Below are 20,481 nucleotides of genomic sequence, written 5' to 3' on the forward strand. Positions count from 1 at the left end.
ATAGAGCGAGATGATCGCTGCAACCCCAGAGTCGGACACAACTGGACCTGATGGTCAGGGGCACCTTTACCTTACACATCTCTCTCATATTCTCTCTCTCTCTCTCTCTCTCTCTCTCTCTCTCTCTCTCTCTCTCACACACACACACACACACACACACACACACACAGCGAGAGAGAGTTTCTAAGGAAATAATTTGCATTCTTGTTTTTAACCATAGTTTGATCCACCTTAGCTGTGTAAAGCAGGAATTTAAAATCTTGCTCAGTAAAGGGAGTTTTCCATGGTGCTTGCAGCTGCAGAACTATTAGCCCATTTAATACCAAAATACTGTCCTCTGATACTGGTTTTTGCAGCTCCTCCACCCCACCCCCAATTCTACAAAGGGCTACTGAGGGGGAGAAAAACGCTGACACAGGTCCTCTAATGCAGAAGGTGCTTGTGAACTCCCTGCTGTGACTTTCCCCTCTCCCTGTTATCTTTTTGAATTGCAAATAGAGCTCCAGGTCTCCGGATGAGTCATTTGCTGGCTTGTTAGGCAATGCATAGAAGGCAAGGCAGAAGGAGCTACATGCAGTTTCACTGCTCTTGCTGATCTCCAGGAGTTTACCTGGCTTTTTTTACTGTAGCTGGCTTTGTGCAAAACCTTCATCCCTGCAGAGATGGAGCAGTCTCCTATGCTAGGCAGTGTGACAAGTGACTTGCACTCCTACCTAAGGACAATGAGATGGCAGCCTTGAGTGATGCTCCTCAGTGCTGTAACGGTAAGTTCTGAAGTGTAGGGAGAGCTCTGCACCCATAGCTGTGTCCCCAAGGAGTGCTTAAAAATGTGGGCATCTTACGCACATTTAACTTCTGCAATTTCAACCTTTTGCAGTTGAAGTCTAGCTTGTTGAAATCCCACGAGTTAAATGTGGAGGCAGTGAGAGGAGAAAGCCTTGCTTGAGCCTTGTTCCTAACAAACATCTTCACTCCCCCCTTGTTCCAGGGGACAGCAGCAGCATTTTGTGGTTCGTCTCAGGTGCCAAAATGGTTTTTAATGCATTTTACAATGTTGTGACACGCCCTGAGACATCATAGAATCGTAGAGTTGGAAGGGACCACAAGCATCATCTAGTCCAGGCACATCCAACAGGTAGATCAGGCATCCCCAAATTTCGGTCCTCCAGATGTTTTGGACTACAATTCCCATCATCCCTGACCACTGGTCCTGTTAGCTAGGGATCATGGGAGTTGTAGGCCAAAACATCTGGAGGGCCACAGTTTTGGAATGCCTGAGGTAGATTGTGATCTACCGGTAGATCACTGGACGTTGTGGTAGATCACTGGTAGATCACTGGCTCCCCCCAAAGAAGCTCAACAACTTTGGCTCCCCTAAAAAATGCTCAAAATTTTAGCCCTTCACCCCCCAAAAAACGGCTTTCCTCCCACCTCAGAAAATCTCAACAACTCTGACCTGAACCCCTAAAAAAATGGGCCTTCCTTCCTAAAAAAAATCTCAACAACTCTGTGAGTAGATTGCAGTCTCTTCGGAGTTGGCCACCCAGGGCCGTCTTAAGCATATCTTAATATGCTTAATATGCAATGCTGCGCCCCCCTGGAGGCTGTTTGTCCTGGCGCCCTGCGCCACCCAGCCTTGCTGTAGGGCCGGCCCTCTGGCCACCCGTGATCTAGTCCATGGGTAGGCAAACTAAGACCGAGGGGCCGGATGCAGCCCAATCACCTCAATTCGGTCCGCAGACAGTCTGGGAATCAGCGGGTTTTTACATGAGTAGAATGTGTCATTTTATATAAAATGCATCTCTGGGTTATTTGTGGGGCCTGCCTGGTGTTTTTACATGAGTAGAATGTGTACTTTTATTTAAAATGCATCTCGGGATTATTTGTGGGGCATAGGAATTTGTTCACCCGCCCCCCAAAATAGTCTGGTCCCCCACAAGGTCTGAGGGACAGTGGACCAGCCCCCTGCTGGAAAACTTGGCTGACCCCTGATCTAGTCCAACCCTCCTGTAATGCAGGAATCCTTTGCCCAGTTTAGGCCTTGAACCAATAACCCTGAGATTAAGAGTGTCATGTTCTACCAACTGAGCTATCCTGGTGGTAATAATACAATTTTTTTAAAACACACACACACACACACACACACACACACACACACACACACACATTGTGTAGGTAGGAGAGTATTTCAGTGAATTCACTGAGCATTTCACCTTTGTTTACTAGACACCCGGAGAATCTGAGGATGAACAGAGCCTAGGGTCCATGTAGCTGCAGATTCCCCCCGCCTAATTTTTGTCCTTACGGATTTATGTGGTATCACGAATCACTTGCCTGAGAACACGACATCCCTCTCGCAGATTACTGCTGTCAGCAGATGAACACGGTCACTCAGAAAAATCTATTTCTAGCCCTCTAATGCCATCCCCAGATGCTACTTGTGGTCACTGCGACTGTGTGAAAACAAAACATCGAGATTTTTTTTGCTGTAAAGGGTTTGCTTTGAATTTGCTTCAGCAAAGTGCTCAGAGACCTATTAATTAGGAGAGTTGCAGATTAAAAAGAAAACAAAACCCTAGCATGGTACAAACAAATGCATAGTGTTCCCAGTTGCCGTGCCGGAGGTCAGCGAATACAATCTGAGGAGCTGGCAGTACCTAGTTTGCTATCATAGTGAAAACTCCGGCAATCCTCGTCCCTGTGATATTGACAAGCAGATATGCTTATTTCTCTGAAGGTCGCCTGGCAGCTTCCAAGCAGCTGTTCAGCATTGCACGACCTCAGGAATGTTCTGAAATAAGAGGTTTCACTCCTGATTTGCACATAACCGGAGGCTTCTTCCACTTGATGTCTGGTAATGAAGCCTTTGTTGGATCTGCTGTGCTGTATGGAAGTACATCGAGTTGACCATATGGCTGGGGAATATTGGAAGCTACAATCGTGACGTGGTGCTAATTAACTGGTATCTTTATCTGCCCTGTCTGCGTTATTTTTAACCGTGGAAGGCCTTTAATTATTATTTTTTTAAAAGCCCTTATTAAATTGCCAGTGCAAACAGAAAAGCAACAACAAATCTAACCCCAATGACAACACAGCCGAAGATCACATACACCCCTGTCTGTTCCTTTCTAAGTCATATGTAGAGCAAGCAAGCAATAAGCCATGCCAAGCAGCCAGGATTGCTTGGCATGGCTTATTCTTCTGATTTGCAGTATTGGTTTTTCAGGATTTTTTTCACAGAAAAAGGAACAATCACACATTGAAGGGCCTATAAGATGCAGATATATGAAGTTTCAAAGTGGTGTTTTAGTCTCAGAGTAGCATTTGGGGGCACATCTACACCATACATTTAAAGTACACAGCAGCTGCAGACGTTAACCTTAGTTAAATGAATCCTTACTTGGAGCACACCTTTTGGTTGAAATGTATTCAGACGGAGACTTGGTATAAAACAGGCTTCCTCAAACTTGGCCTTCCATATGTTTTTTTGGCCTACAACTCCCATGATCCTTAGCTAGCAGGACCAGTGGTCAGGGATGATGGGAATTGTAGTCTCAAAACATATGGAGGTGCTGAGTTTGAGGAAGCCTGGTATAAAATATCAAACTTCTAAGAAATGCCAAGACCGATTGTTGTGCCACTCCAATCACCTGCCTTTGGCTGTTATTTGTGACCTCTAGGTTGTGGTGCTCCAGACTGGTGTCCTGAAACTAGCCTTAATGGTACTGCTGTGTGTGTTTGCGAGTTTTGTGAGAGGCAGTATAGTGTAATGGTTATAGACTCAGACTATGTATTTGGAGACCTAGGCTGGAATCCTTTATGGCCATGAAGTTCACTGGGTGGCCTTGAGCCCGTCACTATCTCTTGGCCTAATCTGCTTCACAGGGTAGCTGATAGGATAGATAAAACACACACACACAGAGAGAGAGAGAGAGAGAGAGAGAGAGAGAGAGAGAGAGAGAGAGAGAGAGAGAGAGAGAGAGAGAGAGAGAGAGAGAGAGAGCCAATATGCATCACCCCGAACTCCTAGGAGGAAAGGTGGGATTAAAATGCAATGCCTATAATCACAGCCCTTCAAACCTCATGCAGAATACTCCTGATTTTGAGAGCTGCATTCTGAGATTGCAATTCACGAGCAATTTTAGCAGATGCAACTTGAGCTGTGAAACCAGGGTTCTGCCAAATAGCCCTGAAACATGGACGTGTGTGTGTGTGTGTGTGTGTGTGTGTGTGTGTGTGTGTGTGTATCAGAGACCACATAATTCACTCTTGACAACCTGATAGGAGGGCCATTGGCTTCTGCTGAGCTGCAAGGTAGTTCGACATGATGTTACTTGGTGTAATGGTATAGGCGCTCCAGGCTATGGAAAGGCTTAACCTGCCCCCCCAAAAAAGGATTCTGCTTTGACTCTTATCTGTTGTTTTCTAGTCAAGACAGCTGGCTTCCAGAATTGCCTGACAGAGGAGAGGATGGTTAATCAGAGCAGAATGTTTTGATACAATTGCGTCTTCTCTTTCTTCTTCCTCTTTCCCTCCACCTGCCCCCTACTAAGGTATCATGGGGAGCTCCATTTAGTCTGGTCTGAAGTTTAGGCTCCAAATGATGGGAAGGCATCCCAGCAACAGGGTTCCCACTGTGAAATCCAGCTGGGTCTCTAGTACTGAAAACACATTGTGCTTGGCGGTGGACGTTTCGGCACGGACATTTGTGCACTCCTGCACAACAGCAACACGGGTTTGTTGCATGTAATGCTCCTTTGACATCACAGCACTGCACTGTGTCTTTCTACCAGGGGCCAGCCACCCAGTTCTTTACCAACGGGGGTGTATAGAAGTTGCACTGGCTTCTTTTTGCCTGCATATCCAAGATAAAAATTAGCACACAGAGCACTATGCCTGCTTTCTTCTAAGGCTTGCTGCTTTCTTTGTTTCCCTTATACAGTGGTACCTCGCAAGACGAATGCCTCGTGCAACAAAAAACTCGCAAGACGAAAATCTTTTTGTTGACTCGCGAGACGAATTTTTTTGCATTTTTTTTTGCTTTGTTGAAATTGGAAAACCACAAGGCGAAATTTTAGCATTACAAAACAACTCGCAGAGCGAATTAATTTCGTCTTGCGAGGCATCACTGTACTTTATTTCTTTGGTCTCCAAATAACATTAGTTAATAAGTTTGAAAATAATGATAATAACAACAAGGAGCAAAAAAAAAAAGGAGCACCCATCAGTTCCAAATGTAACCATGGCTCCCACAAAGACACCTTCGCTATATTAATTAACAGGGGCATATTCCTCCTGGACTGATGAACATCAATATTAAATCTGAAGAGGGGAGCACGCATACTGGTTTGGTGACCCCTCCACAGATTTTCCCCACCCTTCAAAGTCTGTTTGATGATTGGCAGTGTGGAAATTACGATCAGCTATAGAAGGAAAGTGGAGTTTTGTGTGAGATTGTGCATGCAAGGTGTGTGTGTGGGAGACTGTTTTAGGGTGGGGGCATAAAGGCAAATAGCGGTTTGAGAATCTAAAGGAAAACTAGGCCAAGAGGAAAATGGTTTCCAAAAAAGGACAACACAAGTGGCTTTGATATGGATACGTTCACTGCCTTGAAGAGACACGGCTCTAGAGAAACTCTTTATCAGTGTCAAATTATGACAAATGACATTGGGGGGAAAGTCACAGGGGCCGCTGAACACTGTCGCAGCAGGAACACCTTAGAAATTACACAGGTATTTTTTTCCACCGCTCTGTGCCTTCGGAGGGGGGATAGTTCCCTCCCCTCATTCTTCTTCTTTTACTTCTTCTCCTTCCCCATTTCAGTATTAATTAATCAGAAGGAATAAAGGATTGTCTTCTGTTCTATTCATATTTTCTCCTTTATTTTAAGCGTAAGAAAATGGGGGGCTGGGAAGGAAAGAAGCAAGAAAATGGAGCGTTGGGGTGAAGATAACACCGCCCAGCTTCTTGGCGTGTGCAGAAAGACGTTATTTGCCTCTTTTGACAAGACAAATTGCAAAATTTGTGACCTGCTGTCTCGTCTGGCAGGACGGCTTGGCAAATGCAGAAATGTAAAATAAGCAGCAATTATGGGAAGACAATAAAAGCCAGGAGGCTTTTCTTTTTCCTTTCTCTTTTGGCAGCAGTTTATGAGAGGTAACCTTAGCGTGGAAGCTAAGCGGGGGCCTCCAGACTGTCACTGTTTTACAGGAGGGGTTCAAGCACAGACCAGAACTTTTTGAGCTGCGTATACACCATGGATTTAAGGCACATTTAAAGCACATGGCTTCTCCAAAGCATCCTGGGAGCTGTAGTTTAAGGGTGCTGAAAATTGTAGCTCTCTGGTTTGTGAATTAGTTCTCAGGATTCTTTGGGGGAAGCTATGTGGCACTGTGGGCTAAACCACTGAGCCTAGGGCTTGCTGATCAGAAGGTCGGCAGTTCGAATCCCTGTGACGGGGTGAGCTCCCGTTGCTCGGTCCCAGCTCCTGCCAACCTAGCAGTTCGAAAGCACATCAAAATGCAAGTAGATAAATAGGAACCGCTATAGCGGGAAGGTAAACGGGAAGGTAAACGGCGTTTCCATGTGCTGCTCTGGTTCGCCAGAAGCGGCTTTGCGAGATGAGCGCGCAACCCCAGAGTCGGTCATGACTGGACCTAATGGTCAGGGGTCCCTTTACCTTTACCTATGTGCTTTAAATGTATGGTGTGTACACAGGCTAGGTTTGCGCAGTTTATTATTATTTCTTAGTACATGTATATCCATCCTTTTCTCTAAGGAGCACAAAGTAATATATATACACACTTCTCCTTTCTCTTTTATCATCATGACAACCCTGTAAGGTAGGTTAGGCTGAGAAGTAGCCCCAGTGGGCTTCATGGCTGAGTGCGGATTTGAACCCTTGTCTCCCAGGTCCTAGTCCTGCATTCTAACCACTTCAGCGTGGAAAACATTCCCTATCTGGAAAGTCTGAAAAACACTGATTGAGACCAAGAAAAAGCAACCCTTAATTCCACCTCTCCAGTCTGTTTTTTGTTTTCCAACAGCTCCCCCAAAGCCTTGTCTATATAAATGTTGAATTATATGGTTCTTTGACTCTTTACTAGAAATCGCTCAGTATTACCTTCTTTACAGGGACGCAGGTGGCGCTGTGGGTTAAACTACTGAGCCCAGGACTTGCTGATCAGAAGGTCGGCAATTCGACAGGGTGAGCTCCCGTTGCTCGGTCCCAGCTCCTGCCAACCTAGCAGTTCGAAAGCACGTCAAAGTGCAAGTAGATAAATAGGTACCGCTCCAAGCGGGAAGGTAAACGGCGTTTCCGTGTGTTGCTCTGGTTCGCCAGAAGCGGCTTTGTCATGCTGGCCACATGACCTGGAAGCTGTACGCTGGCTCCCTCGGCCAATAACGCGAGATGAGCGCTGCAACCCCAGAGTCAGTCACGACTGGACCTAATGGTCAGGGGTCCCTTTACCTTTACCTTCTTTATATAATCTTTTTCATTTCCGTCCCCCCAATATTCTGCCGTATCTCACAGAGGAATATCTGTAACTGTCAAGAAGCACACACACACGCCAAATCGGGAGACAGCTGTGTTGCTCACGCCTAATAAAGTTGTCCTCTTTCAGCTATGGGGCAGTAATCTGAAATAAAAATGTTACCAAAAAATGAGGTTGGATGGGTGGAAATCTTCGGCACGGGTTTTCTTAAGACACACACATACACACAGCATGTTGGAGATGAGATGGAACAGAGAGAGAAGATGGTTTATCAACTTGTTATATTTCTGATTTCACCTTCTGCCCTCATTCCTGATGGAATTCCAGCTGGGTCAGTATAAAAGGTTTCCAGCTGAACTCGCAGTGTGTCTCTGTTTACAAGATCACACCGTTCTTACCTGGCTTAATTCATCTGGAAGAAGTACCACCCTGTTTACCGTCCTCCTAAGAAACAATTAGGTTTTTCAGCCACACTCTACGTCGGAGGCGGTCAGAAGATAGATTAGGTAGGATCTGCTGATCTGCAAATAGCTCTCTGCGCGATTTGCACCAAAGTTTTCTGATTCCCAGTTGTTTCACAGCAGAAAGTTAAGGCCATTTCTGCTCTATAAAGTCCTCTTGTACCACTTAAATAGTTGTGGGTGGTCCCAAAGAGTCCTGGGAGCTGTAGTACGGATGTAGCCTAAAATAGCCAGTAAAAATAGGTGAGCTTCAAGCCCTTATTTGTGTGGCCAGTGGGCCATTGGTTTTCTACTTGTGAACTTCAGAAGAACTGGGGAAACCAATGCTGATGATTTGAACCCAGGTCTCTGCAGTCTAAAATTCCACCCCCTACAGAGATAAAAGCATTCCATGCCCTGCACAGTGAGCAAACACGTACATTTTTTACCTCTTGGCATTTCGGCCAGGCGTGAGCCCCATTCTCACTTTCCCCTTAGCGTGTAGAAGGATCAATCAAAATAGAATTACAAGGACAGAACAGGACAATATTTGCTCAGCCTAATGGATACGCTGATCCATGGGGAGGGGACATTTCTGTTTTATGGGGCTGTTGCCATCGGGATGCTATATTTAGGACCTTACACTTTAACAGAAAGAAAAACAACAACCCCTGCCCAAGAGCGAAACTTTCCTCAGAAATATTTAGTCACGCTTTTGGTTTCAAAATACTGTATTTACCTGAATGTAATGTGATCCTTCTTTGGCCCAATTACGTCACGAAAATTAGGGTGCGCATTAGATTTGATGGCACATCTGCATTCAGCAGCAAATAACTTTTTTTGTTTTTTGTTTTAAGGTTTTGAAAATTGAGGTGTGCATTAGATTTGATGGCGCATTAGATTCATGTAAATGCGGCACTATGTGCAGAGGGCTTCTAAACCTATTTTAGTTGTTGTTTGTTTATTTAAACCTCCATCCACTCTCCTCTTTATCCAGAAAGGTCCCAGAGTGAATCTTACATAATATCTGTAACAAATCTGACAGTCCCTGCAAGGCTAGGAGGAGTGGCGGTGGTTCAGGCCTTAACTTCCCCATAGCTGGATGACAATCTCTTTCCCAGAAGCCTTTGTGGGGGCTTTATCCCCCATTGCCAACATGTCCTTAAAGTAGCTACCAGATCCATCGAGTTGTAGAGAAGTTTTGGATATTGCTCTGTGAGACCGGGGGGGGGCAGGGGGGGAGTTATCACATTGTTCACTTTTTGAAAATGCCAAGGACTGACTCTCCCAGAGAATGGAGCTGTGGGGATTAAATCCTTTTCAGGCGGAAGCAAAAACTCAGCATTATGATCTTCTCCCACCAACAAGGCAGAAGAATTGCTTAGCCCAATCCACAGGGGTATTAGGAGGACTAATGGGATGAAACTAAAGAAGCAGCATTTCGGCTTATAGCCTTGTGAAATTCGTGGCGGGGATAAGAATTAGGCTGCCAAATAGCCTCCTCGGGAGAACAAGACTTTATCTCTCCCGGGACCTTTAAAATTAAGGAGGACACAGTAGTCACAAATATTCTGAGGAGAACCTTTAGCTAAGTTATACAGGGCTGGCTGCGTGTGGAGGACGAAATATGTGGGTGGGCAAAACTAGGCATTTCCCATTTTGGGCTTGGCCGCCGGGATGTCTTTTAAGAAGGGAAGAATGATCATGCTGTCAAATTATTGAAATTATTTTAGCCGATTAAACTGTCAGGCTTTTAACTTGACTAAAGCAATGAAATAATTTTGCATGCTAGGCTCCTCAATACAGGTGCTTTTTTTTCAAGGTTCCTCTGGCAAGGTGACTGCTTTCCTTGATACACGAAAGGAATTTCTGGAAAAACAAACTCTTACTGCAGGGCCACACCTAAATAAGTGTTATATAAGTGTTATATACAGTATATGGAATACTGGCTGCTCTTTTTTTCCTGTTAGCTTGGTTCCCCCGCTCCAGTTTAATATATAAATAGTTCTGGAATCAGTTTTGAGGAAGGGAAATATAAAATGTTTGTAAATAAATACATGTTAGCTAGTAGCCATCAGCTGCCAAAAGCGATTGTCTGACTAGAGATGACCAATATAGCATCGTCCAGATGTTTCTGGACTACAAATCTCATCCTCCCTGACCATTAGCCATTGCTAGCTGGGGCTGATGGGAGTCATAGTCCATTTTTTTTTAAGAGCACCATGTTATCTACTCCTGAATTAGAGAAGAAAGTTCCCTCTTTGCAGCGCAATAGCAAGCCTATTGCAATGCTCTCATTCTTGCTGATCAGGAGTAGAAACTGAAATAAAAACAATTAATAGGCCAACAACCTGTAAGAAATAAACTTCCACAACTTACAAAATCAGACGATTAGAAAATAGCTGCATATGATCGATTGGGAAAGTATGGTTTGACAAAGTCATGTTGTGCTGTGCAATTTTATTTAAGCAGCAGGCCTGACATACGTCATGCAACCAACTCTGCCATTTGCTGATTTGACTCTGAGGTCACAATCTCATAGCTCAAGCCCACTTATGACCTACAATTGGCCTAGCTAGGATGACTTCAGGAGGAGCCATGGGGATTGCAGGACCTGGAGAGCTTCATTTCCCCTGCCCTTGAACTACCTTTAAGACCTAGATGGAAACCTGGAGAAGCTTTGAGCTTGTTGGGATGGCGTTAGGACGACAGTCCCAAGAACACGCTTCAGAGTCTCCATCTGGAAAGATAGTCTTAACTGGCCCCGCTCAGAGCACCTTAGCCTGCCTTCTCTCCACCATGACTTCTGCGGTTTGTACCCAATATGCCCTGGATTTGGAGAGATTGTGCCATGACCTGAAAAACACTCAGGAGGACATGAAGAACTTCCAGGACAAAGTCACAGGCACCTTGGAGAAGCTGGAGGGCATCCATGGTTACTTGACAGAAGTGGTGGCCAGGCTCGAAACCAGAATCCACAACGTGGAGCAGAGTTTGAGGGTAGAAGAGGACAAAGGCACAGCACAGAGCAAGTAGTAGTAGTAATCTTTATTATGGACACTGACCAGCACAATAATTGCATTACATCATTAATGTTTAAAATATTTAAAAAAATTAAATAAACAAAAATAACTTATCTAAAAGGGATCAGTCAACCTTTGATCCTTATTTTTTATATTAATTATTTACTTTGCAGCATAAATTATAGTGGAATCTGGCTCTGTTCAGGAGTTAATTTAAGTACTTCCTATATAGGCGCACCGAATCCTGATAGCATTTGCTCTGAATCTTGCCACCATAGCGGTGGCCTTTGGGTTAGAGTCTGAAAGGAGCCATTTAGTTTGCAATTCTTCAGATCGTCCAGGTAACTGGTCAAATATCTTTAGGGTAGATTCATTTCGGAGGTCTCTGTAAAGGGAACAACGAAAAAATACATGGGTGGTGGTCTCTATTTCTTCAGAACTGCACGGACAAAGCCTGTCTTCTTGGGTAACTTGTCTAAACTTCCCATATAGAACCGCTGATGGCAGTATATGAAACCTGGCCAGAGTAAACGCCCTTCTGTGTGATGGTATCTCTAAATGGGTTAGGTAATCAGCTGGAAGCGACAGATATCTTCGGTCTTCCGATATCGGGAAAGATGGAACTTTATTGAAATCATTCTGTCTCTCAATGTCAATTATCCTCTGTTTGACTATATATTTGGCTATAGGTAAAGGTAAAGGGACCCCTGAGCATTAGGTCCAGTCGTGACCGACTCTGGGGTTGCGCGCTCATCTAGCATTATTGGCCGAGGGAGCCGGCGTATAGCTTCCAGGTCATGTGGCCAGCATGACAAAGCTGCTTCTGTCGAACCAGAGCAGCACACAGAAACGCCGTTTACCTTCCCGCTGTAGCGGTTCCTATTTATCTACTTGCATTTTGACATGCTTTCGAACTGCTAGGTTGGCAGGAGCTGGGACCGAGCAACGGGAGCTCACCCTGTCACAGGGATTCTAACCGCTGACCTTCTGATCAGCAAGCCCTAGGCTCAGTGGTTTAACCCACAGCGCCAATCACAGGAGATGAGGTGAGTTTGTTGGAGGCCTATAATTTGTAGCTTATTTTCAATGGCTCTAGTAGTCCATGGCGAATGATAGTTATCTTTCAGTATCAACGGGACCAGGCCCTGAGGATTGTGATGTAATTTCAGCCATAGATTGCACACTTGTATCCAGATTTTGGCCTCCACCTGTATCGTTCCTGTTTCTAACCGTAAAGTGGCACCTGACACACAGGTAGGTGTTTGGAGAGCCGTTCTAACAAACTTAGACTGGACTGTTTCTAATTGGATTAGACTTGGGATAGGGGCAAATAGTTGATCCCCATAGAGTGGTTGAGCCTGTGCCTTCGCCTCATAAGGCTTTAATGCTGCCAGAATGTAATGGGCGCCTTTTGTTCTTAGAAATCTTATAATAGCAAAAGCGGTTTTGTTAGCTTCTGTTGTTACATGAGTTATATATGGGCTTTCCTTAAACCTTTATCATGGAAAACTACTCCTAAACACTTAAAACTATGCACTTGTTCAATTTTTCGACCATTTATAGTCCATGTTTGAATTTTGGCACGTTTTGCGAGGGACATTATTTTGGTCTTTTGATAGTTAATCGTAAGGAGGTTCTCTTGACAATATCCTGCCAGAGAGTGAAGCGCCCGTCATAATTCAACAGGAGTCCTAGACAGTATCAGGGCATCGTCCGCATATAATAGTATAGATATTTTCTTGTCTGCCAATTGGGGTGGATGGAACTCTGATTTCTATATGCATATGCCAGGCAAAATATGAAATGCATATGTCATGCAACCAACTCTGCCATTTGCTGATTTGACTCTGAGGTCACAATCTCATAGCTCAAGCTCACTTATGACCTACAATTGGCCTAGCTAGGATGACTTCAGGAGGAGCCATGGGGATTGCAAGACCTGGAGAGCTTCATTTCCCCTGCCCTTGAACTACCTTTAAGACCTAGATGGAAACCTGGAGAAGCTTTGAGCTTGTTGGGATGGAGTTAGGACGACAGTCCCAAGAACACCCTCCAGAGTCTCCATCTGGAACGACAGTCTTAATTGGCCCCGCTCAAAGCACCTCAGCCTGCCTCCTCTCCACCATGACTTCTGCAGTTTGCACCCAATATGCCGTGGATTTGGGGAGATTGTGCCATGACCTGAAAAACACTCAGGAGGACATGAAGAACTTCCAGGACAAAGTCACGGGCACCTTGGTGAAGCTGGAGGGCATCCTTGGTTACTTGACAGAAGTGGTGGCCAGGCTCGAAACCAGAATCCACAACGTGGAGCAGAGGTTGAGGGTAGAAGAGGACAAAGGCACAGCGCGGAGCAAAGTTCTGTCCTTCCTGCTGCCCAGGGAGAATGATCTACGCAAAAGATGTGGGATAATGGAAAACATGTTTTTCAAGAAGTGGACCTGGCTGGAGGAAATGTTCCAGATATGGACCAAAGATTGGAGAAACCCAACACAATTTGGAATCAGTGAGAGAGGAAACGGAAGTCTTGCCCTCAAACTTGGGTCAGAGGACCAAATGTCAACAGAGTTATGAAGGAATGGGATGGGAATGAAACAAAATGAGGATAAGTAATCGTAATAACATGTAGACACTGTGCATCCTAATGCTCCATGCTTTCTAGCACACCTGAGTAATCTTGTGAACTTTGGAGGTAATAAACTAATTATTTGTTCCCCAGTTTATTTAATGTTTTAATGGTGCAAAGAGAGAGATTCTAGTTGATGCAAGAAATACAGTAGGCTGTTTATTTTAAGCATTTCCTTTTGGGAAATGTATCCTCTCTTTTTGGGAGCAGGATGAATGAAATGCTATTTAAGAAACATACACTCTAAACATTCTGAAAAGCCTGGATGAATAAAATTATTCAGCTGGTGCCAAGGAGATAACAGAGATGGCACCAGGCAAGCTTCCATAGGGAGAGACTTGGCAGAATGCCCCAGAAATGAAGACCCTATTCCATTTCACATATGTTACCTTAAATACAATCAGTGTTAGTCTTTACCCTGCCAATTCCCAGCCAATAAAGGTAAAGGGATCCCTGACCATTAGGTCCAGTCGTGACCGACTCTGGGGTTGCAGCGCTCATCTCGCGTTATTAGCCGAGGGAGCCGGTGTACAGCTTCCAGGTCGTGTGGCCAGCATGACAAAGCTGCTTATGGCGAACCAGAGCAGCACATGGAAACGCCGTTTACCTTCCCGCTTGGAGCGGTACCTATTTATCTACTTGCACTTTGATGTGCTTTCGAACTGCTAGGTTGGCAGGAGCTGGGACCGAGCAACAGGAGCTCACCCCGTCGCAGGGATTCGAACCGCCGACCTTCTGATTGGCAAGCCCTAGGCTCTGTCGTTTAACCCACAGCGCCATCCGCGTCCCAGCCAATACAATAGCGTTAATGGGTCCTCTAAACAGGGTTCGAAATTGCTCAATAACATGAGACAGAGTAAAGCATGGTCACACCCATGCCAAAACATTTAAAGCTCATTTCTTCTCCCAAGGGAAACTTTAGTCTAAGGAGGCTGGAAATAGTAGCTCTGTGGGTAATAGACTGCAGTTCCCAGGATTCTTTGGTGGAAGATATGTGCTTTAAATGTTTGTGTGGATGTGAACCATGATCAGTGATAAGACTACAGGCTCAAGACTGTAAGTGAAACATATAGATTGGTTAATTTTTTTATTAATGTAGCAAAGCATCTATATTACAATAAAATCTCTGTGTTTACAAGGAATTGGTTTTAATTCCTCATCATTATCTTCACATGGAAGCTAGTGGTATGTTGAATTTGGGAGAACACAAAGTGGTTTAAATCAATGTAATATAGCAACACAGTATTTTTTTGAAAACGCATTAAGAATAGCATTAGAACTGCATAGACAAAGGAATCACACTGTTTGTTTTTTCCTGTTCTAGTTGACCATTTGGCCTCCTCCAGCACATCTAGTTTTGACACAGAATTCCTAGGTTTTGTAGCATCTCAGTATTTGGGAATGAAGTTCATAGCTACCCATCTGTGACTGCGGGCCAGGATCTTGTAGCCTTCAGCTGGGTGAAAGCAGGCCAAGCAGAATAGACAGCAGGTAGAAAGAGAACAAAGGATTATTTGAACACATCTTATATTGACCAGCAAACTGGGCCAGGAGGGTGGAATTTCCCATCTTTACATCAATTTCATTATTTATGTAAGAGAACCCCGTAAGATATTGAGTGGCATAACTTGTCTGGGGCCCCTGCTTTTCCAACACGCCCTTTACAAACATTCCAAAAGCATTTATAATTCTACTGCCATTGTGATGTTATTCTTCTCATCCCATCCCATAGTAGCACTGCTTTCAAAAGACGAATGGCTCTCTATTTATGCTGCTGGTATGATGTTATCTTTTAATCTTATCACTGTCCAAAATGCCAAGGTCTCACATGACTATTACTGAGAGTCGGCAGGAAGTTCCAAGCAACTTACATAAAAGTGAGATGGAACTGTATTTTTTCTTCCATTTTGGCCCAATCATGGCAGCTCTACTGTATGCTAAAATTTTCTGTAGTTGATGGTTCTGCAGGCTTGGGTGGGTCCAGATTGGCAGCACCCTGCCTTTCTGTTGATAGCACAGGGGGCTACAGAATACAGAAACGCCTTGTAGGAAGCTCTTGTTACCTGGGCAAGTTACGATTATTTATTGAATTTATATCCTGCCCTTTCTCTCGAAGGCGCCTAGGATGGCAGACAGAAGCACACTTTAAAAATGAAAACAAAGTGAAAACATTATAAAACAGTCAAAACATTCTAAAAACATTTACAGTTAAAACCATCTAAAAGCAGTTAGAAACATACTTCCATCCAGTGATCTTGGGGTTGCTAGGAACAGTATCATTCAGCTGCCAAATGCCTGGGTAAACAGGAATGTTTTCCAATTCTCCCTGAAAGTTAAGATGGAGACTGGCACACCTCACTAAGGAGGGCATTCCAGAACTGAGGAACCAACACTGAAAATGCCCTGTTATGGGTCAGTGCCAGCCAGGCACCAACAAGGCCGTACCTGTCAATTGTAGTATCTGAGATGGTTGGTATTCAGGAAGGTTCTCTTTTAAGTACTTGGGTCCCAAGTTCATGTGGTCCTTGAGATCTTCCGGCCCTAAGCCTTATGTGACGGATTGACCTGGTGGGCAAAAGAACTCCAGGGTGCAGAGAGTTAAACCCCAACCTCCTGGATAAATGACGCATTCCATTCCTGAGGGGTGGGACTGCCAGGAGTTTAAAAGGAATGGGAGGCAGTTAATTCGGGGGAGAGGGTTGTGGGAGCGAGGGAGAGTGTGGGTAGGCGTAGGAGATCTTAAAGTGTTCTGAGGAGTTTAATTGAATTATATTATCTAGCCATTGTTAATTGAAACTAAGAATATGATCTAAGAACCGGTACACATGAAACCATTACGCTTTTAAAAAGTCATCTAGTCTAAATAAAGCTTTCTTAAATGTTAGCGGATGTGCTTAGTTATTCCAGCTGGGTATCTAAACTCACAGAAGTGGTGGCTCAATAGAGGACAAAACTTACCTCGGGAATAGAGGCAACGGTTTGTGCCTTAGAGTTACACTGAAGAGGCTTAGGAGGATAACCTGGGGTGCTACAAAGTTGCCAGAGTGGAAAGGGCAAACTTTAGCAGTGGGGAATCAAACTGAGTGAGACCCTTTACTGTAGGCAGGAGGTTATTCCGTCAAACAGCCTAGAGTTTCTCATGATACCAGGCCACATAAGCTGGAAGACTCTCTTTACTAAGGAACCCAAGTAATAGGAGTTCATTTTTAAGGCGGCAGGAGAAGTGGGGGGTGGTGATTTCACCCCTGGATTCCTGTGGCGCATTTTTAGTAATAGAGAGTGGGACATTTCGTTACACCTTATTAGGCTACAGTCCTACATCTTTCTAGATGCAGCAATATTGCCAACTTCTTTTCACGAGCTCTGCTCCTGTTGCTTAAGCAGCAGGCTGATATGCAAAACATAAAATGAAATAAAATTCCTTCCAGTAGCACCTTGGAGACCAACTAAGTTTGTCATAGGTATGAGCTTTTGTGTGCATGCACACTTCTTCAGATGATGCAAAACCTAAGTTGATGGATGCTGCTTTACTTTGAGGAGTACATCTTCTTCATTACACTGAGACTTAGTTCTAAGCATACATGCAGAACTTCAAGTTGGAAGCTTTCCCCACCATTGATCTCACCATGCCATGAATAGCTTCCCTTGTTTAACTTCTGCATCCCAGGCTGCGTTTAATGGTACAGGAGTACCAGTACAAAAAAAGGGGTGAAAGTACCTACCGTATATCTACTGTATGCTGCCCTGCCTTCTGCCCCCCCCAGGCCCACTAGGGACTAGCCACCACTGAATGCCTTGGAATGACACACTGCCAGGTGTTCAGGGGCACTGTGGGAAATCTAAAATGGGGGCTGGAGGGCAACCAGTCTAGGAGAGAACCCGCCTTGCTGAGACCTCCTCGGACCTGGACCTGCCTCTTCTAGCATCTGCTTGCACCTCCTCCAGAGAGACGCCTGCCTTGCTCTTTGAGAACCACTTTGCCAATGAATCTGGGTTCTTTTCCCATCACTTTCCACACCAGCTGCGCCCCCACCTCCTTACCTGATGCTGATGCTACTCTGCCTGACAGCCAGTTTGAAACAAAACAGAACCGCCGCAAAAGAGATCCAGCCGGCTAATCGTACATGGCAGATAAATAATTAATCATCCACCCCAGCTTAATACCAGAACAAACCAAACAACACACAAACAACAGAAAAGTCAACATATTTAGGAGCGGGTGCCTGCCTGCTGCAGAAGGCCCCGTAGCCCTGCCTAAGATTTAAAATTTACAAAATGCTAGCTCGCTAAATAATCAGACGGCTTCGGTTGTGTCTCAGAAATGGCCACCTGCGGCTAATGCTCCAATTTTAAATGCATTCCTGAGTCAATCTTTGTAAATTCCACATTAAAAATTGATCTGCCTGAGAGGAGCCTTAATATGGGATGTTTAGCATACACACATTACATTCAGAGAGAAGCCGTCGAGCTGGGAAATTTAAGAGCACATACGATTAGAAAGAAGAGTAGTTGGGCTGTTCATCTGTAGTGAGCGGAAATTGAGTCAAGGTGATCCTGGAAGGGAGCTTTCTAAATTGTGGTGGCACTTTTCAGACAAATACGCTGTGCACAAATAAATTTGCATAGAAGTGTGGGCAACCGGACAGTTCCACCCAAGTCACGATGGGTAACAGCAACAATCGGAGGAAATAAAGACATAACATCATACATGGAACTTGAAGCTTTATTAATTACCTAATGAAACAACATGAATAGAAATCATCAAGACTGCAGCTGCTCTATAAAGGGTTATAATTTTAACTTGAATGTAACTGAAATTAATAAGATTTTGGAATGCTGGCAAAGAAAAAACTTATGAAGCCATCAAACCTAGCACGTGGGGGGGAAGGACACCTTAATTAAAATGTATAATTTGGTATTTGAATAATTTGTATTAATAATTGTATTAATTGGATATGAAATGCCATTGTTCTAATAGGACCACTATTGGAATAATACTGGAAAACATAATCATTTATTTTAAAAAAATAAGACGTGTGTGCAACTCATCTAGCAAATATCATCTCTGCTCCCTGTTTTGCCGGCTCCAGTTGACTGTAGTAGTAGTAGTAGTAATAGTAGTAGTAGTAGTAGTCATCTGTTCTGAGAACTCCCTTCCTTTGTGACTTGGTTCACACACACTACAGACTCAAATGGAACCTCTGTGTGGTAGGAAGTCTGTGAGTACCTGCAGTAGGTATGTGTTCCAAGTGCTGCTACAGTTCCCTGCAGGAGGATCTCTGTTCAGCCTCTTTGTCTGAAACCTGGAGTTCTGTTCAGGTATTCAGGTATTGTCTTGCTAGGTAGACTTGATGGTCTGAGTTGGCTTTAAAGTAGCTTATGCTTCTGTGAAAGAGTTGGTCAGAATTTGTAGAGGATCCTTAGCTCACTATCTGCTTTTGCATGCCGGTTCGGCCCCTGAGATCTATGGATGAAGGGCGGTATATAAATTTAATAAATAAATAAATAAACATCTCCAGTAAAAGGGATCTGGTAGCTGGTGATGGGGAAGGCCCAGTGCTATAGCGGAGCAGGGTGTGGGCCTTTTCTTTTCCAGAGCAGGAAGCGATGATGTTCTAGCCACAGTTCCAGGGTAATTGATGGCTTATTCTGGCTTTGGCAAGTGAATGAGGTGATAATGAGGCTTTCATCTTTGTTTGTGATAGATTAGCAAAGAGAGGAAGCCAGAGTCCGGGAAATGATAATAAAAGTGGTGACTGAATACTCTTTCCTTTTCTTTGGTGGGGAGTTTTAACAGTTCCTTGCAAGATTATTTGCTCTACTACTTAAAACTTTAAAAGTTTGCATTTCGGGTGGTTAAAGGTCCTTTTGTTTAAAGCTCAATGTGTTTTCCATTCAGAAGTAAGCACTATGAAGTTCAGTTGCAGTTCTACTGTGTATTGCTGCTCTGATGGGTTGGGTCATGTGTGGCAATGACCACTGTTAGGATGAACTCCTTCAAAATTGATCATTATTCTACTTCAAAGGCCTCTGCCTACCTATCTATCTGATACCCTGGAAGGCTGCTGCTGCCAGTTAGAGTAGACATTACTGAGCTAGATGGGCTTACAGTTCGGCACAGTTGTTTCTAAGCCATTTTTATACTGCTGCTCAGTTCAAGATTTCCAGGTAATGGGCATGCCCTATGCTTCAACTGTAGCATGTTGTTAACATGTAGAATGGGTCCAGTTCAGATCTTCCTATCTCGGTCTGATAAACTGTGGTTTGTTGGGCGGGAATTGTGCCCACACGGTCCCTTTTCTCACATGCTGCTGATAATGCCAAGGCCATGGGTTTAATCCCTATATGAGTGCATATTCCTGCATTGCAGGGGGTTGGACTTGATGATCCACTGGGTCCCTTCCAACTCTACGACTACAGTATATGAACTACAAATGTAATGGAGATATTGGGGATATTTCAGATCCCGACAAGACATCGTGGGTGTCTTGGGGCCTGCCTGCCTGCCTGCGGGCTGTGTGCCACCTACCGCAGTTCTTAACAGATCCATCATTTTGTATAATTCTATTTTCCTTGTTCCGATTGATTGGTCTTGGAGTGCATTGATCGGCCTTGAGCTCCATAGTGGACTAATTTGGGTAAATGTTGATTATAAGAGGAGCTGATGGCTGGCTCTGGGGGCCCTGCCAGGCCCGTGCAAAACTCTGCTTGCAACCGCATGGAAGGGAAAGTCGCATGAGTGTGTGTTTTAAATTGCAAGTCCATCCATTAACTGTCATTTGCGTAGTTCCAAATAAACCCAGAATAAATACAGCACTGACTCAGATTTGCCACGACTACTCCATTTCTTACAGGTGAGGGAATTAATCTTATTTTCCTCAGTTTAAATATAATTA

At 44.3% G+C, this 20,481-nt stretch overlaps 1 protein-coding gene across 1 annotated transcript; it reads left to right on the top strand.

Moving 5' to 3' along the window:
- The first annotated feature begins 12,333 nt into the window (after positions 1-12,333).
- CCDC182 (coiled-coil domain containing 182) lies at positions 12,334-13,558 on the top strand. The gene has a single exon (XM_035139786.2). It carries the CDS (start codon positions 12,946-12,948, stop codon positions 13,531-13,533), a length of 588 nt encoding a protein of 195 aa, XP_034995677.2. The 5' UTR covers positions 12,334-12,945; the 3' UTR covers positions 13,534-13,558.
- The last annotated feature ends 6,923 nt before the right edge of the window (positions 13,559-20,481 follow it).

This window comes from Zootoca vivipara, chromosome 15, assembly GCF_963506605.1.
Source record: "Zootoca vivipara chromosome 15, rZooViv1.1, whole genome shotgun sequence".
Lineage (NCBI taxonomy): Eukaryota > Metazoa > Chordata > Lepidosauria > Squamata > Lacertidae > Zootoca > Zootoca vivipara.

What these genes read in the sequence shown, in the direction of transcription:
- CCDC182 (XM_035139786.2), top strand. Translation starts at nt 12,946, where the DNA reads ATGGAAACCTGGAGAAGCTTTGAGCTTGTTGGGATGGAGTTAGGACGA.